The following is a 27124-nucleotide window of genomic DNA, read 5'->3' on the forward strand; positions in this document are numbered from 1 at the left end:
TTTCTATTCATTGGCGTTGCCGGCAGTCATTCTGCCCCAGTCATGCGTATCTGGAAGACATTTTAAGCTGTCAATTGTAGACAGAGAAATGCACAGTGCCCGCAAGAAATGGTTGGGAAACATGCAAATTTCTGAAGTACACAATGATAGAAAAATCACACCAGAAGGAAACGATCGATCTACAGTATCTATCTATCCATCTATCCATCTATCTATCTATCTATCTATCTATCTATCTATCTATCTATCTATCTATCTATCTATCTATCTATCTATCTATCTATCTATCTATCTATCTATCTATCTATCTACAGGTCTATCTATCTATCTATCTATCTATCTATCTATCTATCTATCTATCTATCTATCTATCTATCTATCTATCTATCTATCTATCTATCTATCTATCTATCTATCTATCTATCTACAGGTGTATCTATCTATCTATCTATCTATCTATCTATCTATCTATCTATCTATCTATCTATCTATCTATCTATCTATCTATCTATCTATCTATCTATCTATCTATCTATCTATCTATCTATCTATCTATCTATCTATCTATCACCATATGTCTGTCTGTCTGGCTTTAAAAAACATCTTTACCACATTGTATGTTTTCACCGTTAAACACTGTAAAACAAGCTCTCAATCTTCCCTCAGTTACATTCATACCATGAAAGTGAGCTGCCTTGGGTATTTGTACAGCATCTTTATGAGATTCTGTCGAATCGCATTTTTAAGACAAAATGAACCATTCAGCTCATATATTTTCCAGAGTGCAGTCTTCATAGATGTAAAGTCCAACCAAAGGTTCACTAAGTTTGGAGAAGAAATAAAAGTTCAACCCTGCCTCTCTGAGTTCATGTGCACTGGACCGCAAGATCACATACATAGAACATTTAATTCTGATCTGTAGACCAGGAATTTTATTAAAACCATTTATACTGTCTATGACCATGTTGTGTGGTTTGGTTTAAATATTGTAGAACATCATGGAGGCTGAAAATGAGCTTGTACCGATTAAACCTCCCATCCAACTATTACCACGGGAACTATAAATAGGTGTCTACAGACAAGGGTTCCAGATAAAGAGAGGATCATCCTGGATATCTGTCTCTGGGGAAATTCTGTGGATTGTCATTCCATGCAGCTCTCTTTTACTGAATACTGCAGAGTTTGTAGGGAGTGCTGGCTAAACACCCTCAGGTTCTAAGACCAGAATCCTTTGTTTTGAGTCCAGCTGCCTGATGTTTCCGGAGGGGGGATTTATTCTTTTCATCTTTAAATGAGACCTTGCCAACTCTTTTCTGGTGGCGGTGACCTGCAGCACCTCATGCTGATATTTTTGTATGTATAAAAGATTTGCAAGTGTGTTAAAGTGCTGTTGGCTATTTCATAAAGGAACACGCCACCGTTTTTTGAAATAGGGGTTATTCAACGTCTCCCCTACATTTAGATAGGTGGGCAAATGCATTTTTGTCTCAGTGCATGCATTGTCTTAGTCTGGCACCTCCGCCGCTAGCTTAGCTTAGCATAATGAATGGAATGCTTTGTTGCCGGATAGCATGTCGTGAGTAAAAGTGATCCAAAAAAACCCCACCTGATTACTTATTGTGGCCTGCGTATTCTTGGGCACAGACATAGCGGATTTCAGGTGTTGCGTGATACCTCTGCGCCCAAGTAGCAGTGCTTTGCCTGTGCTTCCCCCTCAATATAGTCCCAAATCAATATCTGCCTAGGAAATCACCTAGTCTTAATCTGCATTGCTATTTGTATTCAGGAGGGATGGGGGGTGCAGATTCAAATTTTCTCAAAACATAAATAAATAAATAAATTCACACATAGCTTGCTTGGTGGGTCTCAGTTATTCAAGCTGCATTTTTATCTTTAGTTTGTACATTTCAATTTTCTATATAAATGTTAGTTTTTTTTCTTGAACAGTATTAAAGTACGGTTCTTTGACCAACTTCATCCTTTCGTAAACCCTTCCGACTGATGGATTATGTCTGGTATATGCCTTGTTTAAGTGATGTTGTTCACTTGGTGCATTTTCAGTGACTTGACCTTCCTCCAAGGCATATTCAACATCTAGTTTTTCTCTCCTTCATGTCTTTCTACTGTTTTATCCTTTTATGGTGCATTTGCTCTCTGTTCTGTTATAATGTGGCATTCGGTGCACAATATAGAGAAAGCAAATACTCCCGCTTAGCAGTATGTCCTTCAAGGTTTATCAAGAAAATTTGTACCAAAATGACAGTCTGTCGCATATATAATCCTATACGTGTCTACACTGGATGTGATGTTGCTTGAGGTTGAAAACATATCTCAAGGTAAGACTTGAATGCAAAAAACTTGAAAATAAAATACCACTTATCTTATACACTTATTGTGATTTGAGATATATATGAAGAGTTCAGATGCAAAAGCCTCTAAGTGCCATCTGAAATTTTCTTCTAGAATGATCATTTTTATCAAGCTTGTATATTTAACTTCAGTAATTTCACTTAAATGACAATTAATAGGTAATCTTCATTGCCATTTAAGTGAAATTACTGAACTTATATATACGAGCTTGATAAAAATGATCATTCTAGAAGAAAATTTCAGATGACACTTAGAGGCTTTTGCATCTGAACTCTTCATATATATATATATATGTGTGTGTGTGCTCTATAAAATAAGAAAAATATGGTAACACTTTACAACAAGGTTCATTTGTTAGCAACATCAGTTAACATGAACTAATAATGAACTCCACTTATACAGCATTAATTCATCTTTGTTAATGTTAATTTCAACATTTACTAATACTTTATTAAAATCTTGTGTGAAGTAACATGAACAAACAATTAACAGGTGAATTTTTAACAAAGATTAACAAATACAGTAACAAATGTATTGCTTATGGTTAGTTTATGTTAGTTAATATATTAACTAATGTTAACTAATGAACCTTATTGTAAAGTGTTACCAAAAATACTTTTATTTCAGACTGATGGAGAAAATTAAGTCCATTACTGTAGCTCAAACAGCAGAGAAAGCACTAGCTTTCAAGGTCATGGGTTTGATTTCCAATAAATGAAGTGATAAACCTTGTGAAAAAGGTACATTTGTTAATAATTTGTTGTAAATATGTAAACTATTGTGGTAACACTTTACAATAGGGTTTCATTAGTTAACATTAGTTAAGTTAACATGAACTAAGAATTAACAATAATTCTACAGCATTTATTAATCTTAGTTCATGTTTATTTTAAAATGTACTAATACATTATTACAATCAAAAGTTGTATTTGTTAACATAATGCACTGTGAACTAACATGAACGTATTTTTGTATTTTTATTAACTAACATTAACGAAGATTAATAAATACTGTAACAAATGCAATGCTCATTGTTAGTTCATGTCAGTGTTACCAAATAAGACCTCATTGTAAAGTGTTACCATTATTATCGATGTGTTTTCTTTTCTGTATTATTTTCATTCCCAGTGTCACATTTTCCAGCACTGCATCTGGTGAAGCTTCTGGTCTACGATGTGGAGATACTGCTGTGTGGGACAAAGCAAACAGCTGCATTTATCGGGCTTGTCTGTCTCTCGTGTTTTTGAGTGATGGGCCAAAAATGGCAGTTTCTTTTCATACTTCTGCAGGCCATTCATCCACATGACTAGTTAGCTATAGAGGTGGGCTGAGGCCTTCAAACGAATCCTCTGAGGACTGACACAAATAGAATGTTAGTGCATCCACCTTGAAAGCAGTGACAAAAGTGGCAATCACAAGTGGCGCCCCGTACTATTGTACTGTTATTTCAATTCAAACGAGGACCACGGCTCACTCAGGAGACTTGAATAGGGTACAGAAAAGCAAATGCTTTTGCTATTGCAGTGGGGAAATTTTTGAAGCATCCTGGTTAGAAACCATGTTACAGTAAGAGTCATTCTCAGTAAAAATATGAGGTCTTATTTAGCAAGAATACTTATTATGTCCTTCCTCAACATATGTAAATTCTAGTTCGACTCAAAGTCATAATACTTTTTAAATATATTTATTTATGATTTGCTTGTATTTATTTTTATTTAGCTTTATTTAACTGTAATATTTTGAAATATTATTACAATGTAAAAAGTATGTTTTCTATTTCAAAATATTTTAAAATGTGTTTTTCCCCCTAATGTTCAGCATCATTACTCCAGTCTTTAGTGTCACATGATCCTTCATAAATCAATCATTCTAATATACTGATTTGGTTGTCAAGAAAGCAAACTTTTTTTCAGGATTCTTTGATGAATAGAACATTCAAAAGAACAGCATTTAGTTGAAATATAAATTTTACATTACAAAGTAATAGTCTTTTTGGTATTTAAGTCACACTGACATAAGAAAACTTTCTGAATATCATTTTTCAAAACACCTTAGCCTTAGCTTTTAGTCTGCACCTAATGGAACATACCGTAACAACCATTTTTCAGGCAAAAAACATTTTTTATATAATGCCTACAGTGCTGTTCAAAAGTTTCAAATGTTTTTAAAAGAACTATCAATATACAAAAAATATTGTGAAATAAAATAGCATTACAATTTAAAATTATGTTTTTGCTTTGAATATATTTTATGTAATATATTTCTATGATCAGCATCATTACTTCAGTCTTCAGGGTCACATGATCCTTCAAAAATAATTCTAATATAATGATTTGCTGCTCAAAAAACATTTCTTAGTATTATCATTGTTGAAAAAAGTTGTTTCTTATCAAAAAACATTTTTCTTTAACAGCATAAAGATCAAAAGTACAGCATTTATTTGAAAAATAGAATCTTTTGTAACAGTATAAATGTCTTTACTGTCACTTTTGATCAATTTAATGCATCCTTGCTAAAGAAAAGTAATAATTTATTTCCAAATAAATAAATAAATAAATAAATAAAATTCTTACTGACTTCAAACGTTAGTGTATAAGGTCCCACTTTATATTAAGTGGCGTTAAGTACTATGTACTTACATTGAAAAATAAGTACAATGTACTTTTTGTGTTCATGTTGTATTGTAAAACACTTTTGCTGCTATTGATGTGTGATACGGGTAAAGTTAGGGACAGGTGTGGTGGATTGGGTAGGTTTAAGGTGTAAGGGAAGGGTCAACTGTGTAATTACAAATGTAATTACATAAAGTAATTACAGCTGCAATTACATGCAGGAAATTTAAAAATGTAAGTACAATGTAAAAACATGTAGTTACACAATAAGTACATTGTATCAAATTATTAATTTCAATGTAAGTACATAGTACTTAACGGCACTTAATATAAAGTGGGACTGTGTATAATATTACAAAAGCTTTCTATTTCAGATAAATGCTGTTCTTTTGAACGTTCTATATTTTCTTTTCTTTTTCTCACATTAACCATTTTGGAGAGCTCAACTCAAAGCAGGAAGGTCTTGCTGAAGGGTTATGTGCATTCACTATCTTAAAATATGGTTGTCTGTGTGACAATATTTGTGACTTTTTATATATCCCACATTCTGCTAATCCCAATACTGTATGTAACTCTCGACACTGCTGTCTGTGTCTGGTTGGGGAAATCATTCCTGTTTCCCCTCTATCTGAAAGCCCAAAACAGAGTGGCCACCATTCATTGCCCCTGGTGTAATGGCCTTCATCAGTCTCCCATCACATAAAGCCTGCCTGTCATTAATCTCACCCTGAGACCACATGGCCGTCTGCCGACAATGATCTGCAAGCACCGAATCCCCACAGCACAGAGTCTCACTGACCTACTCATATCTTAAAAAGGCATAGCAGCGATATGAAAAATATGGCAGGTGTCATTATATGAAATGGCCTCTTGTTCTCATCGCCAAAGCAATAAAAATTGTTGTGCCCTATGTTTGTCACCGGTCTAACCCCTATAAAGGCCATCAATTTTTTCTTGATTTAGTAAGAGAGTTAAGAGTGTTAAATCCACAATACTAGATCTAGAATTGAAGAGTTTGGTTCCAAAACGTGATAAATCCATTTTGATTAATTTGAGTAAAGAGTAAAAGAGAGTGGCAAGATGAAAACCACTATTTTCTGTTTCAAACTTTCACACAGCATCTTTAGGTTATAGTAACATAAACAATTCAAATCCAGATTTTGATTTTCAAAGATTTATAGATTTTTTGATTCTTTTTTCCGCAAAATGCAATAAATTCTTGACACTTTTTTTTCAAAGTGAAATTAATCCATTGAATCAATATAAGTTATTTTTCATATTTTAACTGTTGAAAATACACAACAAAGTAAGTTGATATACATATGACAGCCTCTGAACTTGGTCAATACTAATCTTATATACAGGCACTGGACTAAAAATACATTCAATCAGCCATCACTTGGAAATACCTCCTGAACTTTTTTGATGGCGATCAGCTGTAAAATGGCTTGGTCCTGCTCTGTTTTAGTTGACTTTAACTAAAACATTTGAAAGTTTTTCAAAAGATCCCCTGGGGTCAATGTGTCAGCATGAGTGACAGAAGTTTGATGCTGTCGTGTGAGAACAAGCTACAGCCGGCATTTTTCCTCCTCCCGAGTGCCTCATCTTCTTAATCTCCTCACGTAAATGATTGGATTTCGATGGCTTACGTTTCTTCCCCACCACAGAAACCACCACAGGTTCATCAGTGCCGTCAAAATTATTCATTTCTTTTGTTTGTTTGTTGATCACAAAGTACAAAGTAGAAGGAAAAGTAGGATGTCGGGTGTATTCAAAGCGCCGCCGTTACTATTTACAATGCGTGGAATGGTGCGCTGTGATTGGTTGAGCGGATGTATTGCATTCTGCAGAGAAAGGAGAAAGAAAGAAAGGGAGAAAAAGAAAGAAAGAAAGGGAGAAAACATGACAGAATAACACGGCGGAAATCGCATTTTACGTAAAATTAAAAATGTACTTTTCAATACCGACCAGATACAATACTGATTTTTGCTGAACTATTTTTTTTTTTTAAATGACGTTTACCACGTTTTGGAAACAAGTTCTTCAATTTATTAGAATATATTTAATCTTTAAAGCACCAAAAAAAGGTCTAAGATGGTTTTTGGTTTTAGGTTTTAGTTGTTGTAAGTTGGTACACTTTTTTATGATCTACGAAACGTCTCGGTTACGTATGGTAACCCTCGTTTCCTGAAGGAGGGAACGGAGATGTACATGGTGACGAATAGGAATCTCGCTAGAGAGGCCAATCTACTTAGAGTGAAACTAAACGAGCCAATGCACATTGGCGTGCAATCATTTGCATCAGCTGTTCAGCCATGCAGCGTGGGTATATAATGAGCAGAAAGTGCGATTGCACTTCAGTTTTTTGCTGAGGAGCCGAGCCGATGAGCTGGCTGTCCCGGCGGGTCGCAGCAGATGTGGCGATGGGACATACGTCTCCGTTCCCTCCTTCAGGGAACGAGGGTGACATACGTAACCGAGACGTTCCCTATCAGCCGGTCGCTCTCAGCATACGTTGTGACCGATTAATAGGAATCCCTACCAAAGCGCCACAGCTGCTGCACCCCATCCAGCGCCCTGTGCAAGCCTCTACCCCTTCTTGCCTGGAAGGATGATTGGAGAGGGCTTACACAGAGTGTATCTGTCACTGTTGTTCCGTGCTAACCCATACAGTGAGATTATTGGATAACACTGGGAAAGCATGCCCTTTCTATGGGAAGGGGAACGCTGCGTAAGCCACATTTTTCGAAGGAGTTATGTGGAAAAATACATATGGATTAGCCCGAAGGTTGTACTGCATATGAATACTGGGTGACTTAGCCCTAGGGAAAGACACAGGCTTCGATTAGGAGCAACCGTGGAAGGATACACATATGGGATCCCCGTAGGGTAACACATATGGAACCCAGCCTAGACCCGGTTCTCAAGGATTCAAGGGATAAAGGCCTGGCAGACCGAGGGTGTTGGAGGTTGCACAGTAGGTGCAGCAAGCCGACAGAGCCGGGCCTCTCAGTGCTTCTACCCGTTTAAGGTGAGAACACGGGAGGAGACCGGCTCTACACGTAGGCTATAAAATGTAGCGAATGTGTTAGGTGTCACCCAGCCCGCAGCTCTACAGATATCTGTTAAAGGAACACTCCACCGTTTTTTTAAATAGGGCTTATTCATCTTCTTTCCTACATTTTGATAGGTGGGCAAATGCATTTTTGTCTCAGTGCATGAATTGTTTTAGTTTGACAGGGTCGGCACTAGCTTAGCTTAGCTTAATGAATGGAATCCTTTGTTGCCAGCTAGCATGTCCTGAGTAAAAGGAGAAAAAAAACCCCACCTAATTTTCTTGTGGCCTGCGTATTCACAACGAGTACAAATAGCGATGCAGATTAACACTAGGCGAATTCCTAGGCAGATATTGACTTGGGACTATATTAGGGGGAAGCACAGGCGAAGCACTGCTACTTGGGCGCAGAGATATGTTCCAAGGGCACTCCTACCCGCAGAAACGAGAGGTCTGACCACGGGCTGAAGCTCTAGTGGCATGCCGGTGTGATTTTCACCCGGTGAGTGCAGTGATGCCACACCCATCACGGCCTTGGCCGTGAAGCCAGTGCTGATGCGGTCTCATATGGAGCAGCCCGAGCGGAGTTACCGCTGCTGCTGCTGCCATATGCCACAGGAGCCTCTGAAAGAATTTCAGTGGGACCGCCGTCCTGCCTTTGAACGTGTTCAAACAGTTCAGCACCGACTGAGCGCGTTCCTCTGTGAGGTACGCTGTCTGTGCGACCGAATCCAACCGAGAAAAGAGATCCTCTGCACGGGGCGAGTTTGCTCTTTTCCTAGTTGACCTGAAGACCCAACTGGCTGAGGTGCCTGAGCACGAGGTCCCTGTGTTCGCATAACTAATCTCGAGAGTGTGCTAGTATGAGCCAGTCATCTATATAGTTGAGGATGCGCATGCCCTGTTCTCTCATGGGAACAAGGGCCCCCTCCTTTTGTGAAGACACGGGGAGACAGGGACAGCCCGAAGGGCAGGACCTTGTACTGATATGCTCGACCCTTGAACATCCTGTGTTGAGGAAGAATTGAGACATAAAAGTAAGCATCCTTCAGGTCGATCGCTGCAAACCAATCTTGGGGACGGATGCATTCGAAAATGCGTTTCTGCGTGAGCATTTTGAACAGTAGCTTGTGGAGACTCCGATTCAAGACTCGCAGGTCCAAGATCGGTCGTAACCCACTGCCTTTCTTACAATGAAGTAGGGACTGTAGTACTCTGACCTCATATCGGCTGGACATATCGCTCTATCGCGTCCTTCGCCAGTAGGACTGTAATCTCCGCAAGACATGGGCATCGGCTGCTCTCACTGTAGTGGAGTGGATGGCCCGAAACTTGGGGGGGATGGCGGGCGAACTGAATCGCATATCCGAGCCCGATGGTCCGAATGAGCCAGCGAGACGTACTGGGGAACGCTAACCAGGCTCACCGAGACCGTACAAGCAGTACCAAAGGGACCATAGGCATACCCGCAGTGGGGAAGCGAGATGGAACACAGGGACGTGGCTCGGGAGGCTCTCTCTGGGAGGCGGCCCGTAGCGGTGTCTGAGTGTGCTGTGCAACACTTACTTGGTTCCATGGGGCAGGAGGTGGCTTGGATGCGTTCTCGAACTGCACTCTGGCGATAGAAGAGGCGGATGAGAGTGGTGAGGATTCTCTCCTCCCACTGCTCTCCGGGCCCTCTTCAGACCCAGGGATAGAGGAACTGCTCTTTTTTTTATTTTTTTTTATTTGGGTACCACTGTAACTCCAGTGGTGGAACAGAAGTTTGACTCAAAAGATTTGTTTCCCGGCCCTCCACCGGGAGAGAGCAGCTCCACCCATCTCCGGGTCACCCATCTCAGGGGTGATTGTTTAACCGACCACTTAAACAGCGGCTGAGGCGGGCGGTGTCAGTCCTCGTGCAATAAGAGTGCCTTGGCCTCGCATGCAGGGCAGAGGTGGCCTGCCAGAGGCACAGCCACCCCACCATCGCGGGTAGTGAGAGAGGTGAAAACTTTTATGCAGAATTTAGCACTTTTGGCGTTCCATATTTTGGCACCAATATAGCTCCATATTGCTAAGTTTTCACTGCACATCCGAGAAAGACCCGCTAAAGCATGGCTGTCAGCTCATGGATGTCAGCATGGCTGTCATGGCTGCAGAATCTAATTCAGCATAAGCACACACACTATTACAGTGGGAACTCTGCATCACCCTCATTTCCATAACGAAACAGCCCCTTTCTCCGATTAAGTAATCGACATCCGCCCTCAGTTGGAGCCCTGAATGAAACGCTAGGTTCCCCCCCTTTTTTTTAAGGACCAGCAATCTCATCCAGAAGCTGCACAGCTTGTGATGCGCTAGAGAGGGAGGGGCCCTAGGGGGTTGGTTCCCCGAAGGAGAAGCCCTCAGCTCTCAGATCACCCAAGCTATTCTACTGAAGTAGACCTCTCCTGGTAGCCACTAGGGAGGGCACTACAACGGAGAATAGACAAGAGGACTGCGCACCTAGAGCGCAGAGTGAGCACTGGGTTGCCGTTATAACCCGCTCTGCAGCCCGGCAGCTCGACGTCACACGACACACTGAGGAGCAAGTCCCGTCGGGTTTTGCCCAGCGGAAGCTCTCGCTGATCTCTACGGTCTCCCAGAGTGTCGAGCAGACCTGCAGCTGTGCTTTTACACACAAGCAGCAGCTGCCCAACAACAGAGGGGACTCAAGCTTTCCGGAGAAAGAAGAGTCAACCGGTGTGCCGACGTGGTCATGTTCTCATGCAAAAACATGAACCACCCACGAACACAGTCTCACATGTTTCCCAGGCGTGCGAGACAGTGATCGTGGCCGTCAGTGAGGACAGGAAACGACCGCATCCAGAAACACACGGGTTAAATGTCATCTTTAGAAAGACGCAACTCACACCCATGTAAGCTCTTTCAGGGGAATGCTCTCCTTGTGACTGAAGCACACAGGGGAATGGTCACAGCGAACACAGACAGGAAATGTGCAACATGTCGTGCGCTGTCTCTCTTCACGGCGGTCTTACCAGCCGTAAGAACGGCTATTCAGCGCTCTTGGCGCACCGTTACCAGCTGTGAAAACAGCCTTTTTGTTTTGCTCGGTAACACAAAAACAAAAAACAAAAGAGATGTAGAAAGAATGTCGACCCCGCTGCCGCGCTGTATCGCCCGCATCAGACATAAGAGATCCCCCTGAAGAGCTTGCTTGTTGTTTGATCACTCAGTAGATTAAACAGCATCGAAACACTCGGCTCCGAAGCAAAAAGCTGAAGTGCAATCGCACCTTCTGCTTATTATATACCCACGCTGAGTGGCTGAACAGCTGATGCAAATGATTGCACGCCAATGTGCAATGGCTCGTTTAGTTTCACTCGAGGTAGATTGGCCTCTCTAGCAAGATTCCTATTCGTCGGTCACGACGTACGCCAAGAGTGACCGACTGATAGGGAACACACATTAACCAAAACAATAACATCCCGTATTTAGCCTAATATGACTGAAATAGACCAAGTTCTATTATTAAACAACACCAAAACCAATACATTTTCTGATCATAGACGGGGGGTGAACCAACACCATGAGGATATGCACTTCCCCTTTAAAAACATGGATTTACAATCCATACAGTATTTAGCATGGCAGAAAGCTTTTTTTATTATCATTAAAAAGCAGTTATACAACTTCATCGTGATCTCACAAAGTTCCATTATAATCAGTGAAGCTGATGCACAGTAAATGTCTTATTTACATAACTGCTTTTTATAACAAGAGAATTTGTGCGTGTGTAGAACTCAGAATCCACTCACCACTCAAAACACCGAAGTTTCGCCAATATTCTTTTATTGCGGAGAAAACTGATCGTAGACCAGCATTTATGGACATCTTTTCCCTCTAAAAGCAATCAGAAGCATATGGAAGCTTGTTTCCGCCACGAAAAAAAAGATAATTGCGACTTTTTATCTTACAACTGCGAGTTTATCCCACAATTCTGAATTTATAACATGCAATTGTGACTGTATATCACGCAACTCTGACTTTATAACTTGCATTGTGAGTTTATATCGCAATACGCAATTCTGAGAAAAAAAAAACCTTTTTTTTTTAATTCGGTGTGGAAACAGCCCCCCAATGCCCTAACCCAGACCCCCCCCCCGGCGACGGGCGACGGGTGTGTGAGTACAGCGGTTATCTACAAAGGTTTAGATAAAGGTTTGAGTGATTAATTATTAGTATCTAACCTGAAAATGTATTTATTCAATGTTGTCCACATTATATTTCATCTGCAGCTGCACTGTGAACTTTTGTAAAGATAAGTTTAGCCATTAACTTTTAAATGCATCATTATATTCAAATTGCAAACACATGAGGAGAGTATCTGCATGAAATACCAACAACTGGCTTATCAACGTGCTACAACATTTCTCTCCGAAACGGTAAGAAATTAAAATAGATTGAATGTGGAGGATTTTAATTGATTAAAAAGGTGATTGACAGGGTAGTTTACGGTTACAGGATGCACGTAACTAAGCTACAGAGCTGTCCGTTAAAGATGACGAAGTAGTATGTCCCAAAGCTTTCCTACTGTTTTGCTACACACTCAAAAGTATGTACTTTTTCTTCACAAAAAGAGTACATACTTTTAGGGCGTAGTATAAGTCGGCGAATTGGGACGTAGCATAAGGCTTTAGGCAGGTGAGTTTTTTTTTCCAGGGTTGGAGCCAAACTCTGCAGGACAGCGGCTCTCTAGGTCCAAACTTGCCTACCCCTGGCCAAGATGATTTCCCTGTCTGATTTCTGATTTGGTGCTCAGCTAGTTTAGCTAGTCATCTAACTTGGTTTCCCCTCTAAAACCAGCAAAACATACCAGTCTGGCCAGGCTGGGAATTCAAACTAAGAGGCAGGATCCTGTGAATTTTCATCTGGAATAATAATGAATGTTAGAATGACATTTAACAGATGTTTTTACAATGTTTAGGATTTAGAATATATGTAAATCCGGTAATTAAGTGTCTGTCAGATGGTTTTAAACAGAAAGGTTTCAGAAAACCTTAATATAAAGGTGCACTCAGTATTTTTTTTCCTCATTAAAATACAGAAATGAAGTACCTAAATATGTAGCTAAATATTTAAAATCAGGTACACTCACATGGAATGTTGTTTAATGTTACATATGTATTTGCACAATTTATATACTACTATGTTATTGTTTTTTTGTATTGCCAAGAAACATTGGACCAGTCAGATTTTTTTTTTTTATCTATCCATGTGACGCATCATAAGTCTGCAAGTCAATTTTTTTTATTTTTAAAGAATACATAAATCTCCAACACAAACTAAAAAATAAGCTTTATTCAGACAACATAGCTTTTTTCTCTCTGAATAAGACTGTTGTGGAAAATATTAGTAATCAATCTATGTATTTTAGAACATGCTTGAGTTGAGAAGATATTTCTTCATATAAACGATCTCGCACCAATGTGGCTGACAGTCCATTAGGCTGAAGTGCAAGGGACTGGTGTGACAGAGTCATTAGTTCACTGAATGAGGCCTGATCTCACCGTGTCAATGCTGGATAATGGAGGCTCTGCCTTCCAAGAAACACCTCTTACTTTTTAGCACTGAGTGGAAAAATCTATATGCTTTTCCCTCAGCCTTAAATTTAAGTGACAGTCAAATCGAGCACAGTGAGGGTGGTCTTTTTAGCATATTGCATTTATAATGGATCCATTGGTTGATATGCATATGTAAATGTGTGCGGCGGTTGTTTGAAATGAATCGTTATAAATGTATGCATGCTGTTTGATGTGAAGCATATACTGCGTGATGCCATTGCAGTGTTCTGTTTGACCTGCTATTGCATAAACATAAATATTTGTTTATTTGAAGATTCAAATCAAGTCCTGGACCTAATTGTTTTAGAAATGTATAATCACCTCCAACACTCGAGCTAAGTTTGTATTAAAATAACTGCAACTTTTTTGCCTTATTTTGTAGGACTTTGCACCCGTTCAACCAGCCACTATGCAAAGTCGTTATCTTGCATATTGCTAATCTAATCTGTCACAGGCAGATGCAGAAATTCAGAGCACGCAATCATCTGTCCCACAGCACCCCTGGAGCAGATGAGGTGTGAACCGTCCTGCTCAGAACGGCCAGAGAAGGTGCCCACGGTGGGATTGGAACCATGACCTTCCTATTCACAGTGCAAGGCTTTCACCAATAAGCCACTTAAAATGTAACTTTTGAACAGAAAATTAACTTTTGCCGCAGCCTCCATCATGCTAATGTCATTATATTGGTGTTTCAGGCTAAGTTTGTCGCTTTCAGCCCGAATAAGGGTATAAATCCATACACTTATCTACTAGACACATATTGGGACATGATGAACATTGCGGTTTTGGAAGATGGAGGGTGCTGCATACAGAATTAATGTGCGTAATAACATTTTGCGGGACGTTTTTCTGGTAGTTATAAGAATTTTTTGGTATGGAGGGGAAAGCAAGCATTCATTTGAGGGAAATTAGGCCCACAGCACCAAGACGTTAAAATATGAACAGCAGATTTTGCATCACTTTTAAGGTGTTAAGGCCAAGCATAGAGCGACTGTGGGGTTATTTTTAGACCGAAACTTTTAAAAAAATCCATTCTATTGTTTGAATGTACACAGTGATTCCCAAGCAAAAACTGCAGAGCATGCATGATTATAGACCGGAGCTTAATCTTGTGGTTTTCAATGGTTCAAATCCTCTGCAAGCTCTCTTGCGCTCCAGCACTCTGCATAGATTAACAGAGTCTGAATGAGCTTTTCCCTTTGAAGAATATCCTGAGAAAGCATTCACTTCACACTTGCAGTTGTTGCCCTCCAGATTTGCCAAAAGAGCGCTCTCTTGTTGACTAATTTTCAGAGCCGGAAAAATCACCAGTAAAGGGTCTGATAATCCATTTACTGATTTTGACCTTGAGCGTGAAGCCCTCTTAAAGACTAATATGAATTACTGCAGTGTTTTGGCATGCTGACGTGAACGGTTTGGCAATGGTGTTTTGAAAATTGATGTCATTGATGAAAACCATGTCAACACAGCACATTTTGTGCCATTGTTAGGTCTATATCAAATAACTATTGACAAATAAACCAAATGTCAGATAGCAAATGACAAATAAAACCATGAAAACAGTGTGTTTCTTTTGAGAAAGTACATTTCTGTGCATGCGATTATGGCCTCCGTTTTTTAATATGTAGCTCTGACTTTCAATTAGTCCTAACCTTTAGAGCCGTCACTCAAAAGTTTAGAAAAGGGTAAAAATAAAAGTATAGTGAACGCCTCTAGGTCTTTTTCTGCAGTTTTAAGAAATGTCCTTTCCTGTGAAGGAGACAAATGTAGTGTCATATCCAGATTCTTCTTAACTGAAAGGTGGCTATTGCCCAGAATTGCTCTAATTTTTTCTCACGGCTATTTGAAATGGATAAGATGAAAAGCTATTGTCATTTTCCTACTGGTTTTCAAGATATGTAATAGAAAAGGAGAGAAAAAGGACAGATGTATATTTTTATATTACCTGTTGCCTTGTCACATGTTGTTTCTTTTGCATTCTAAGGAAGGACGCAGAAGTGATATTATGGGCATTATGATATTCTCCAGTAAAGTCTTTGAATTGAAGTTTGGACTCCAGGGTTGCGTCTAGAATATAAATAATTGTTTTCTTAGCTTTTTCTTCAAACGGAAGTCAGTTTGACCTTTTCCTACTGTTAAAAAGACGTTAAGAAAGTGTAGCACATAATTGAACATGCTGTCCCAATATGACTTCTTCATTTAAACTATAACACTTTGACTTTCATTATAGTTCCTCAAAATATATCTGAACCATTTCAAACTGAGTTGTTAAATTGCGTAATGATGCCTTCTTGTGTACGACTGAGGATCTTATTTTTTAAATGTAACGTACAGCAAATAATCATGTTTTTCTTCTTCTGTTTGTGTCGTTCAACAGATGCAGTGTTGACAACAAAGTATCACGGGTGGCATGGCTCAACCGAACCACTATACTCTTCACAGGGAATGAAAAATGGTCGTTGGACCCCCGGGTGGTCCTACTAAGCACAGCAGTCACTGAATACAGTATAAAAATCCAAAACGTGAACTTATACGACGAGGGACCGTACGTATGTTCTATCCTTACGAACAAGAAACCAGAATCGACAAAAGTGCACCTCATTGTACAAGGTAAATCTTTAGAGGATTTTTTCATGTCTTATAAAGTGAAATCTTTACATCACATGATGGGTGGATGAGGAAACCTTGTCAAAAACTAGCTTTGGTTTGGGATTTTGTGGACATTTCGGTGTGTGTAAATAACGGTTGACAAACAACTTTGATTCTCCTTTTCTAGGCTGATGTAATTAAATGAAACTCAGCAGATGTGACTCCTGGTGATGAAATTGGGGTTTAATCTGGGTGTAATTTCAAAATCGTTGATGGATATTGATTGAAGACGTGCAGCCCAGAGAGCAACAGAAAAATAGAGCAGATGCTTTGTTTTCTCCTCACTAAATCAAGTGTCAATGCTCAAACCTTTGTCAGGATTTACAGTGCAGGCGATTGCCTTCATATCTGTAAGCAAAAAAATGATTAATGTCGCATATGGCCAAATCTATCCCGGCTTGGGGTACACAATTCTGAAATGTGGCAAACACCATTTTTATCACGTTTCTCAGACCATCTGTGGAGTCAGAAAAAGTGTCAGATTTTCTATGTTTCAGCGAGGGAAAAAATTGTTTTGGTTAATAAAATGGCGCCTTATCAAATGCTCATTAACCTTTTGTACTTTGCCCTGACACTAATCACTGCAGGCTTAAATAACTGAAAAAATAGCTTATTTTTTTTCCTGATTAGAAACAAAGCGTAAATTGGAGTTTGACTCGCCTGTTCAGTTCCCGCTTAACCTGCAATTCAATTGATTATTAAGTCTTTATCCCAGTTTTAATGAATCAATCATTCGCCTTCCTTGTTTTATCGTGCAGTTCAACACTCTGCATCTACGTGGCACAACATAAACATGCTGGAGTCTGTGTTGATGCACTCAAAAGTGCACTTAAGATATTGAATTGTTTGCAGTGCTCCTTTTCCCTTACACCCTATAGTTGCATGCTGAGTGGTCTACAATTTCCGCCTAGTGTTCTTGAGAATGGATCTGAGAGCTTTCTGAACAGATGGGGCCTCAGTGTGTCTTTACTGTAATGCTTTGTCTCAGCTTTGTTAAATCTTGCCGCGCTCAGCTAAAGTCTGCCTACACAAACTGTAGCGCCCTGTCTATTCCTGTCATCAAGTGTGGCTCTATTTCTCTTAAACCCTTAGCCTCTGAAGCTTGTTATTGCCTCATCTCTGCTAAAAAATCAAAGAACGCCTACGGTAGCGTTCTCACATATCTCGCTTGACATCTGCGTGCTTGTTTTTAAGTGTCCTAGCATATTTCACACTTGCTCTCGTTCCGGTTTTAGGTCACTCATTAGCATTTCACGAACGGGACAGTGTTCCATTCGATTTTGCATTTGTCGTCCTGTAGCATATCAGCGCTACATCTATTTATGTGGTTGATGACTGCAGCTGGAGGTATGTGTCTCTGTAAATGGCCTCATCGTCTTCTGCGGTATTGATCGGATACATCGATCAGATGAAACGCGAGAGGAGACATGCGACGCGTTAGCGTCCAGCGCAATTTGAAACCTGAGGTTTTCCTCTGAGCTCCTTCTCTGAGGTACACAAAGCATTATTCTTATAAAACCACTACATGGAGAAGACAAATGAAGGTCATTATAGTCTAGGAAGGAAAAAATATTCTTATTTTATACTTGCACTTAGCGGAACATTGCTGCTGAAAAAAAAAAGCTGGCAGCAAACTATCTAACTTGTTTGTAGATTTGTAGATTCACTTTAAAGTAACACTTCTGAAGAGAAGAATCATTTTGATAGCATGTAGGTTTGTTGAAATGAAAAGCAATAGCTATTTTAGTTATTGCTACATTTGCGACTCAGCAGAGACAAAATATCCATCAGCATTGTTTTTGGTGAAACGCGATCGCACGGCATATGACTAAATATGATATCCAGCTTCAGTTTCAACATATTTTTGTGATATAATAAATCTGTTTTTATCTCTCAGGCGTATGTTTACTGAAGCACAGTGCATGAAAAATCAAAAAGATAAATACAACATTTTTAGTTTATGAACCGAGAAATACAGCTCAGTGTAATTTTATTTCAGGTAACTCTAACCCAAACCCTGCTCTCAACTGAAGTGTCTTTTAAATTAATATCAAAATGTCCAAGGTAAGGTAAGGTAAGCAGACTAATATGAGATCATGGGTCCATGATTTGCATATTTGTGGTAGGTACAGCACATTAGCTTGTTTCAAGGTCACAGGGTAGTGCAATCTGTAATGGATGAGCTCATGAAATTGTGTTTTGTCTCTCTCAGCTAGCATCAAAAGAACAGACATACACAGGTGGTGTGTAGACCGAAGTTGGCTAGAATGGGGCTGTTGAAATGAACTCACTCACAGCCAATTTGGCCCTGTATTCTCATTGAATAATATCTCCAGTGTTTGGTCTATCACTTCTTCACCAGTGTCCTCTAATGATCATTAAAAACAGTATATGCTTTGTTTTAGAACCCAGGTAATCATAATTGTACCGGCTAGCTCAAAATGAATGATTTCATTGTTGCATATTTGTGTTTCATAGAACAGTGTTATAAGGGTGGCCTATATGCAGAATATGACTAAAGGCCATCTCCTGATTCTTGAAAGAGAAACGTTTTAGAGCAACCAAGGTCACGACGATGTTGATGATTTTAAATGGAGAACTATTGTCCCAACAAAACCTCTTTGCTTTTTTTCCCGAATAACAATGACAACAAGTACAGAAACAAAGAAACAGTGAGACGACTCCCAAGACGTCATTGCACAGAGGATTTGTTCAGACAAACACAAAAGCACACACTTGAGCAAACACATTTGAGTGATGCTTTGATGCCAGATGAAATTATGAATCCTCACTACAAATTACCATCTAAACTAATGAGAGAAGTGTTTCAGATTCTTGCAAAGATTATTATAATTTTTTTTTTTTTCACCTGCCAATCCCAGTTTTCAAGATGTTTCTCCATCTGCTTGAAGATGATTTTGATAAACAGAACATGGTATACATTTGTTAGTTCTCACCTGTTTTTTCTCCAGGATTGATTGGGCATCAAATGGCAGCCCAATACAGATTATTATTTTATTTTTTTTTCATTTTATTTTTCATACAGAATAAAACAAAAATGTGCTTAAAATGAAACATGGGGATTTTTATTGTAATTTATTCATATTTACTTTTCCACATTTAATATTGGTAACACTTTACAAAAAGGTTTCATTAGTTAACTACATTATTTACATGAACTAATAATGAACTGCACTTCTACAGTATTTATTAATCTTTGTTAATGTTAATTTCAGCATTTACTAATACATTATTAAAATCAAAAGTTGTATTTGTTAACATTAGTTAATGCACTGTGAATTAACATGAACAAACAATGAACACAATTAGAACCTTTATTAGATGTTTAACTAAAGTTAACAAAGATTAACAAATGCAGTAACAAATGTATTGCTCATGGTTAGTTCATGTTAGTTCATACATTAACTAATGAAACCTTTTTGTAAAGTGTTACCAAAATATTTAATATAATTTGATATTAATATTTTTTGTTGATTTTACAGTGAAAAACTCTCTGCAGACAATAAGTCACACAACCCATTTAAAAAAAAGATTGTGGTCGACACATAGGCTTCCTTACTTATCCTTCAATATATATTTACTATATACTTGTTGGATTTTTTTTCAGTGTTTTTTGAGAATGTAGGCATTTATTAATTTGGCTAGTTTCTACCAAGTAACAAATTCAGGATTCCTATGCTGTTTGGAAAAGTATGGAAAAAGAAAATAGAAATTAGTTTTCTAAAATATAAAATTAAGAATCTCTAAAAATAAATGTGTCATGCAAGCAGAGTGATTTCATGGCAAAAGTTTTGTGATCTTGTGTGAAATTTGAGCCTGGAAACGAATGGAATTTGGAAATGGAAAATGTATAGGAACCCTGCTAATTAATTAAAGATTGATTCAACATACAAAGATAAACATCAGCCATAAAAGTTAAAAGTGCCCTTTTAAAAGTTAATAAGTCTGTTTATTATTCTAATAATGGGCAATTAAATGGTTAGTTGCATTTAACACATTTTTATTATTTATTTATTTACAATAATTTTGTTTAGATTTAAATAGTGTATTTGTTTATGTATTCATAATTATTTTTATTTATTTTTTTATTGAATACAGATTTTTCTAAAGCAGATAAAAAAATAAAAAAATACCGTCTTTCACCTTCCTCAGTGTGCAAGCCAAAGGTAGAGGATGAGATGCCTGTGCAGGTAAGCAGAGGCATATGTAGGCCATGCGGGAAGTCCAAGACTGTTAGCAAGCGAAGAAACGGTGAGGATAAGAAGCAAAGTGCGACTCAAGTGGGAAAAGGTGAAGGATGAATATGGCTCAGAGCTGGTAGTGCATCAAAGGTGATGATCACACTCCATATGTTCTATTAGCTGGAGGTCTTCGCAGGAGGCGAAGAGGATCATCAGAAGTTTAGCTTGCATTGGAGTTTACAGTTATTTGAGGTGGAGCAGGAAACAAAACAAATGTGGTGTTTTGTGAAGAACACCTTAGCTGCTTTCCAAAACCTAGTTAGTTTTCGTTAGCGCTATTTGTGTCGCTTATGAGGTTCTGACATTGCCGTCTTCAGTAGAGCTGCTTATTGCTGAATTGAACTGGTTTCATTTACACAATTATTGAACTGAATTGAATCAACACTGAACTGAACTGAGCTGAATAATGACACTATTGTCTTGCTACAGCTGCTTTACAGCAGAATTTGAATCACTCTCATATTTGATGAAGTTTGCATCATTGATTCTGTTAATATTGCGAAGCTGTTATGATTTTTGTTGCATATAGTGCTATAAAACATAAGTTGGCTTGACTTGAATTGATTTAGGATGCTCTCTAGATAGGCAGGGAGCTCACTAGGTTTTGGAGCTCTTAAATGTTCATCCAAATCAAAGCAGCTTTGTTGCACCATTTCATTAAAATCGTTCAACATGTATTACCTGATGAGCAGGATGTCATAAAGACTTAAGTATCACAGGGCAAAAGCATGGCAATTTAATTAGATGGCCGCGCAAACAACAAGCAGGATTATCGTCTTTCGTTTGCTCAAGTGTAATGATGTGTCTCTGTTTTAGATTAGTCTCGAACTTTCTCCTTCCATGGGGAGAAGGATAAGACGGCCTCTCAATTCACTGCACATTTGTGTAATAAGCTTCGCCTCTTGTTACTGGATTGAGGAGTAGCTCTTTGCCTCATTTTAAAGCAGTAATGAGCCATTGGAAAGATTCAGTACGGTTATGAGAATATAAATGGGAGGACAAAACCAGTGCAATTTGCCAGGGTGACACATTAGCAGCAGCTAAATCACCAGAGGCAGTGCAGGGATCTGCTATTCACCCACTGAGTTCTGTGGGTGCCCTGCCTTCTGCTTCAGTTATTTTAACCCTCTGCGAGTTTGAATATACAAGTGAAAATACAGGTTTTGTGGGAGACTGTGGGAGTTTGGACACATGAGGCAGGAAGCATACCACATTAAGAAATGTTCCGCTGTTTTATAGCTAAAATAGTACTGTTGAGGCTTGGTATTAGAATCTGCATCTGCATGTTTAAACATTCAAACATCTCTAAATATTAGCCACCAGAGAATTAATGGTCTAGATCTATCCATCCATCCATCCATCCATCATCCATCCATCCAAAATGAACCAGACTCTATCCCAATAACAAAACACCAGTCTAATGAATAACTGTCGATAATGAGGCACAGTTGGTACTGCTTTTTATCAACCTCGAAACAGTGTCATTGTGAGTGTTTGAGCTGTTTCAGCCACAGCAGTGCCAGTCAGATGTGATAGAGATGGGATTGCAGTGCTGTGATTGCTTTTCTCCACAACTGTAATAACTGAAAGCGGCTAAACGAGCTGCTCTCTTCAGAAGCGAGAGACCTGTAGCTTGCTCTGATGGCACAATGCGACTCATTAGTATTGTTATTAGAAAGGAGTGAAGAGGCAATCACTGCACAAAACACACCATAATGTTCACTCAGCATGTGTTATATGAAAACACCCTAGTTGTTTGATTTCCCCATTGAGCTAAGAACAAACCACCAATATTAAAAATAATAAATAAATCCATGCAGGCAGACAAGGGTAGTCATATAATATGTAATGCACATTGGTCTAAATGTGATTTACAGTTTTCTTTCTTTATGGACTTTCTAATGGAGCATTTAAAAGACATTTAGATTTTTTTTTTAAATAAAATTACAGGTTTCTCTGGCTGTCTTGCCTTTTCCTCAGAGATCTATTAAAAGCTTTTCTCATGCATAAGAACAAGGTGAATGATATGCTAAATGCTCTGAAACATTCCTGACAATATGTAAAACCCACAGGCATCAGTGACTTGACATTGCAATCTTTTAGACATTGAGACGTACTGTAGGCTTTTGGTGGTATTTTCATCGCTGTAGTTTTACAGCATAGTCTACAATGATTGACGCTGTCACTCCATAGTGACGGATGAAAAAACGATTCCAATACATTTTTCAATTTGATGATTGACACCTTTTTGACCAATGAATTCTCCAAGGATATAGGCTTTGTCATTTCAGAATAGGAAGCTATATTGAAATTGATTGCTGCCAGTCTTTATCCTTTAAGAGATCTCAAAGGAAAACACAAGCATCTTGGTTGACTGCTCTGTGTCAGTGGCAAAAACTTTTTTGTCATATTGCTTTTAACTGGCCTTCATTATAGAGACTTATTAGCAGCTGCAAAATATATTTTGAAGTTTCTATAGTTTGCTTATTTGGTAACACTTTACAATAATGATACATCTGCTATCATCAGTTAACTACATGAACTAACAGTGAAGCTTTTATGTTCATTTCAACATTTACTAAAACATTATTACATTATCAAAATCAAAAGTTGTGTCTTTTAACATTATTTATTAGACCTTAGCTAACATGAACTATGAACATTTGACGTTGACAAAGATTAATAAATACTATAACAAAGGAATTGCTCATTGTCAAGTGTTACCGTGCTTACTTTAAAAAACACAATAATAAAGAATTGAATTAAACAAATATGACTTCTAGTGACATTTCCTTACTTTGATAATCTTTCACTTTCAGAAAGACTTATTGGAAGTAGGGGTGTAACAATATAGCGTGTCACAATATATTGCAATACAAAAATGCAATAATATGTATCATGGATAGTGACAATATGTACTGTGTATAGTTCACCCAAAATAACATTTCTGTGTGAGGAAAAAATTAAAGTTTTCAGAGTTTTACGGTCAGTACTACATTAAACTCTTATATATAATGTTGAATATAATGTATAATAATGCAATAATTGTCCTGTGAATTGGGCTATCAGCACCAAGTCCAAGCCTATTCATTTACACCCACAATGTACCAAATTTAGCATTTTAATCAACTGTACATTTTTTGTCAACCTTTTACCAAATGTCTTGGAGTATCGCAATAATATCGTACCGTGAGTTCAATATTGTGATGTGTATCGATTCGTGTCATGAGGGTATCGTTACACCCCTAATTGGAAGATAACATTATTTTTATTTTATTTTATTTTAATGCAAAACTCAAACTATGGAATTATTGTGTTATGCATTTTTGTCTTTCATAAGCTTACTACAAAAATGTATTTGTAACAATATTTTGAAGGCTGCTGCTTATCTAGTCCTTTGTTGCAGTTTTATATATGCTTTAGTTTTCAGCGTTGCATCAGGAGGCAGCTCTTTTTCTCATTTTAAAGAGCAGTAATGAGCCATTGGAAAGATTCAGTAGGGTTATGAGAATATAAATGTAGAGCCGAAGCCAGTGCAATTTGCCCGCGTGGAACATTAGCGGCAGCTATATCACCAGAGGCAGCTTAAGAATTAGTTTTTCTCCCACTGATTTCTGTGGGTTTCCGGCCTTTTGCAGTTATTTTAGTCCAATGCATGTCCAATTATAAATACAGGTATTGCTCAGAGATGGAGGGAATTTGGACAGTATAAGATACTCCATCATGAACTTGAGGGATGGTTGAGCCTTGTCAGTTGGCAGAGAAGTGATGGATTGATTTTCAACAGTTTACCACAAACACACACAGTCATGGGGAGAGGTAACTTGAGTTATATAACTCCACTTGTTTGTCTGTTTGGAAAATGTTAGCATAGTCTTTTTCTTGTTCATGCTCAGAACTCTGTCCTCTCTCATTTTTGAGAAGCTCAAACTGGCCTGTTTGGAACAGTGGCCTGAATTTGGGATTCATGGTTAGAGAGCCGAAGCCATCCATTATAGATTGAGATACAGGGATGAAACAATACCTTGATGTAAGGGAGGGAAGTGGTGAGAACACAAGGAATGTGGGATGGTGAAAAGTAGTGACTCAAAGAAAGTGCTCATCACAGGATGAAATATTCACCAGAGAGAAGCGGAGGGCTTTCTTGCACATCTTTTACTGTGATTATGGTCTCTGGAATATTGCAGAGGTATGGTCATTGTGTTTACCCCTCATTATATGTACAAACATGTGCATAGCAGTGTTGGGGTTTAACTTTTCAGTGGCTGTTCCTTTAAATCTAAACTAATCCCTGTTTGCTTTTTACTACTGTAATATCCAAGCAGAGAATTGTATTTAAATGTGTAATTTAATGTTTTCTTAACTTAAAGGGGTCATATGATGATATTTTAAAAGTACATCATTTTGATTATTGGAATATCATCATATGACCCCTTTAAGTGTGAAAATATATATATATTTTTTTTCACATACTGTACATTATTGCAACTCCTCTATTCCCAGTCTGTCTGAAACACGATGATTTCTACAAAGCCCCTCCTTCTGAAAAGCTCAGAGTGCTCTGATTGGCCAGCTGACCCAGTGCGTTGTGATTGGCAAAACACCTCAAAAGTGTGCGTCGGAAATGTAACTGAAATGTTTTTTTTGTTTTTTTTTTACAATTATTTAGTGAAGTTGTAGTTTATCAATATGCTTAATGCTGTCACCCTGAGATAAAAAAACTTGATAACCAATACGTATGTGTTTGTGTGTGTGTGTATATATATATATATATATATATATATATATATATATATATATATATATATATATATATATATATATATATATATATACTTTTTTGTACAGTTTTTTTTATTTTACAGTTTCAACACTGTATATTGTATTCTATATTGTATATATTGTTGTATAGAATATGTATAGAAAATGCAGACAAATACTGTATATTCAGACATGCACATACACACATTTGCTTTTGAATGATGATTTATTTTTGCCAGTTTTGATCCTTCGACCTTGTGTCACACACACACAAACTCACCAAAGCTGTAGTAACTCACGAAACTTGTTTTTTTGAAGTATTTTCAATTTTATTACAGGCAGAAAATGATTGTTCTGCAGTAAAAAATTAATTAGTCCCATCAGGACTTTCCTCCTGCTGTTATGATTTGATAGATAAGACACAATTTTGTCATACACTGGTGGCTGACGTGGATAACTGGATTTATTTAAAACACAATTAATTTATGTTTTCCATTACACATTTGTCTGAATCATTGCCATTAATATGCTAAATATTCAATGTCATGTGAGCAAATCAGCAGAAAAATTGCAGAAACTTACTGGAAGTCTCTGACCTCAGTATCTGTATTAGCAGATGTGTTGTGCTCACAGACCAGGTTTTTTTTGCAGGTCAATTATTCAGTCATATTGGAGTGTGTATGTGCATGGTTGGTGTACTTGCGTGTGTGTGCGTGTGTGTGTGCGTGCGTGCGTGCGTGCGTGCGCGTGTGTGTGTGTGTGTGTGTGTGTGTGTGCATGTGTGACATCCCTTAAGAAAAGTCTGGTGTCTGCGTGGATGCTTCACTAAAACTTCAGTAAACAAAATTTTCCATAAAATATTTACTTTTCCAGCAAACATAGATAGCAGGCGCTCCCGTGTGAGGCAGGCCTGATAGGACGCCAACTAAATAATATCTCTCTGAAATACTGGCTGGCTGGTTTATTCAGACTAAAACATGGAACACAGTCAAGGAAACTGACAGACTGTCTGGGTACCACTTCCAGTTTCAGTCAAGTTATAAACAACATTACCTTAACAGAGCATGACCTGCTCATCTCATCACGTCAATCAAGCGACGGCATGTAATACTGAGGCACTAATGCGTTGTTCTAATGAAGATTTATCGGAGTTTAAAGAACCATTTGATTGACAATATGAAGTAAGAAATGTACAATCAATTAAAATACTGTATGGTTCTAAAATGGGAAGGATTTCAAAACTCAAGCTGGGGTAACAGTGTTAGAGGATAACCACCGAATTGAAATGTTGTCAGAATTGTTGGAGAGAACAGGCACTGGATTCCAGAATCTTAAAATCATATACTGTATCATTCACCAGTCTCTATGGATTGGAGAAAAAAAATTATATATGTAATACTTTTTTGATCAAATAAATGCAGCCTATAGGTGAGCATAAAGCTGAGAACACTGTACATGACTGCCGACCGGGTATTTTCCAGTTGACCTCAGTCAGTGTATACAGTCGGTGGTTAACTTTTTCCCTGCTAGCTTATGTTGCATTATTGCTTGTATTTCTGTTGCTTTATACACTGCTTGTATTTTGTTTGTTTTTCTTTGTAAAATCATACAACCCAATAAAATATGAATAACAGCATGCCCTGGAATATTGTTGCAAGACTTTTGCATAAGAATTTTCTAGGGAACACAGAAAATGTAGATGTAACTTGCATCTGCTGCTTGAAAGTTGCATAAGTGAACACAGTTCAGCCTTACACATCTATTAAATCCTCCCCATAGAACTCAATAGTGAAAAATACACTCCTGATC

General features: G+C 38.1%; 1 protein-coding gene across 5 annotated transcripts in view; it reads left to right on the forward strand.

Annotated features, from left to right (window-relative positions):
* opcml (opioid binding protein/cell adhesion molecule-like) overlaps nucleotides 1-27124 on the forward strand; it is a 139149-nt gene that overhangs the window by 85214 nt on the left and 26811 nt on the right. For all 5 annotated transcript variants that reach the window (XM_079860414.1, XM_079860413.1, XM_079860412.1 and 2 more), the window contains one exon: nucleotides 16021-16253. In XM_079860414.1, coding sequence (XP_079716540.1) covers nucleotides 16021-16253 — 233 coding nt within the window. The remainder of the gene's footprint in view (nucleotides 1-16020; nucleotides 16254-27124) is intronic.

This window comes from Squalius cephalus, assembly GCF_949319135.1.
Source record: "Squalius cephalus genome assembly, chromosome: 24".
Lineage (NCBI taxonomy): Eukaryota > Metazoa > Chordata > Actinopteri > Cypriniformes > Leuciscidae > Squalius > Squalius cephalus.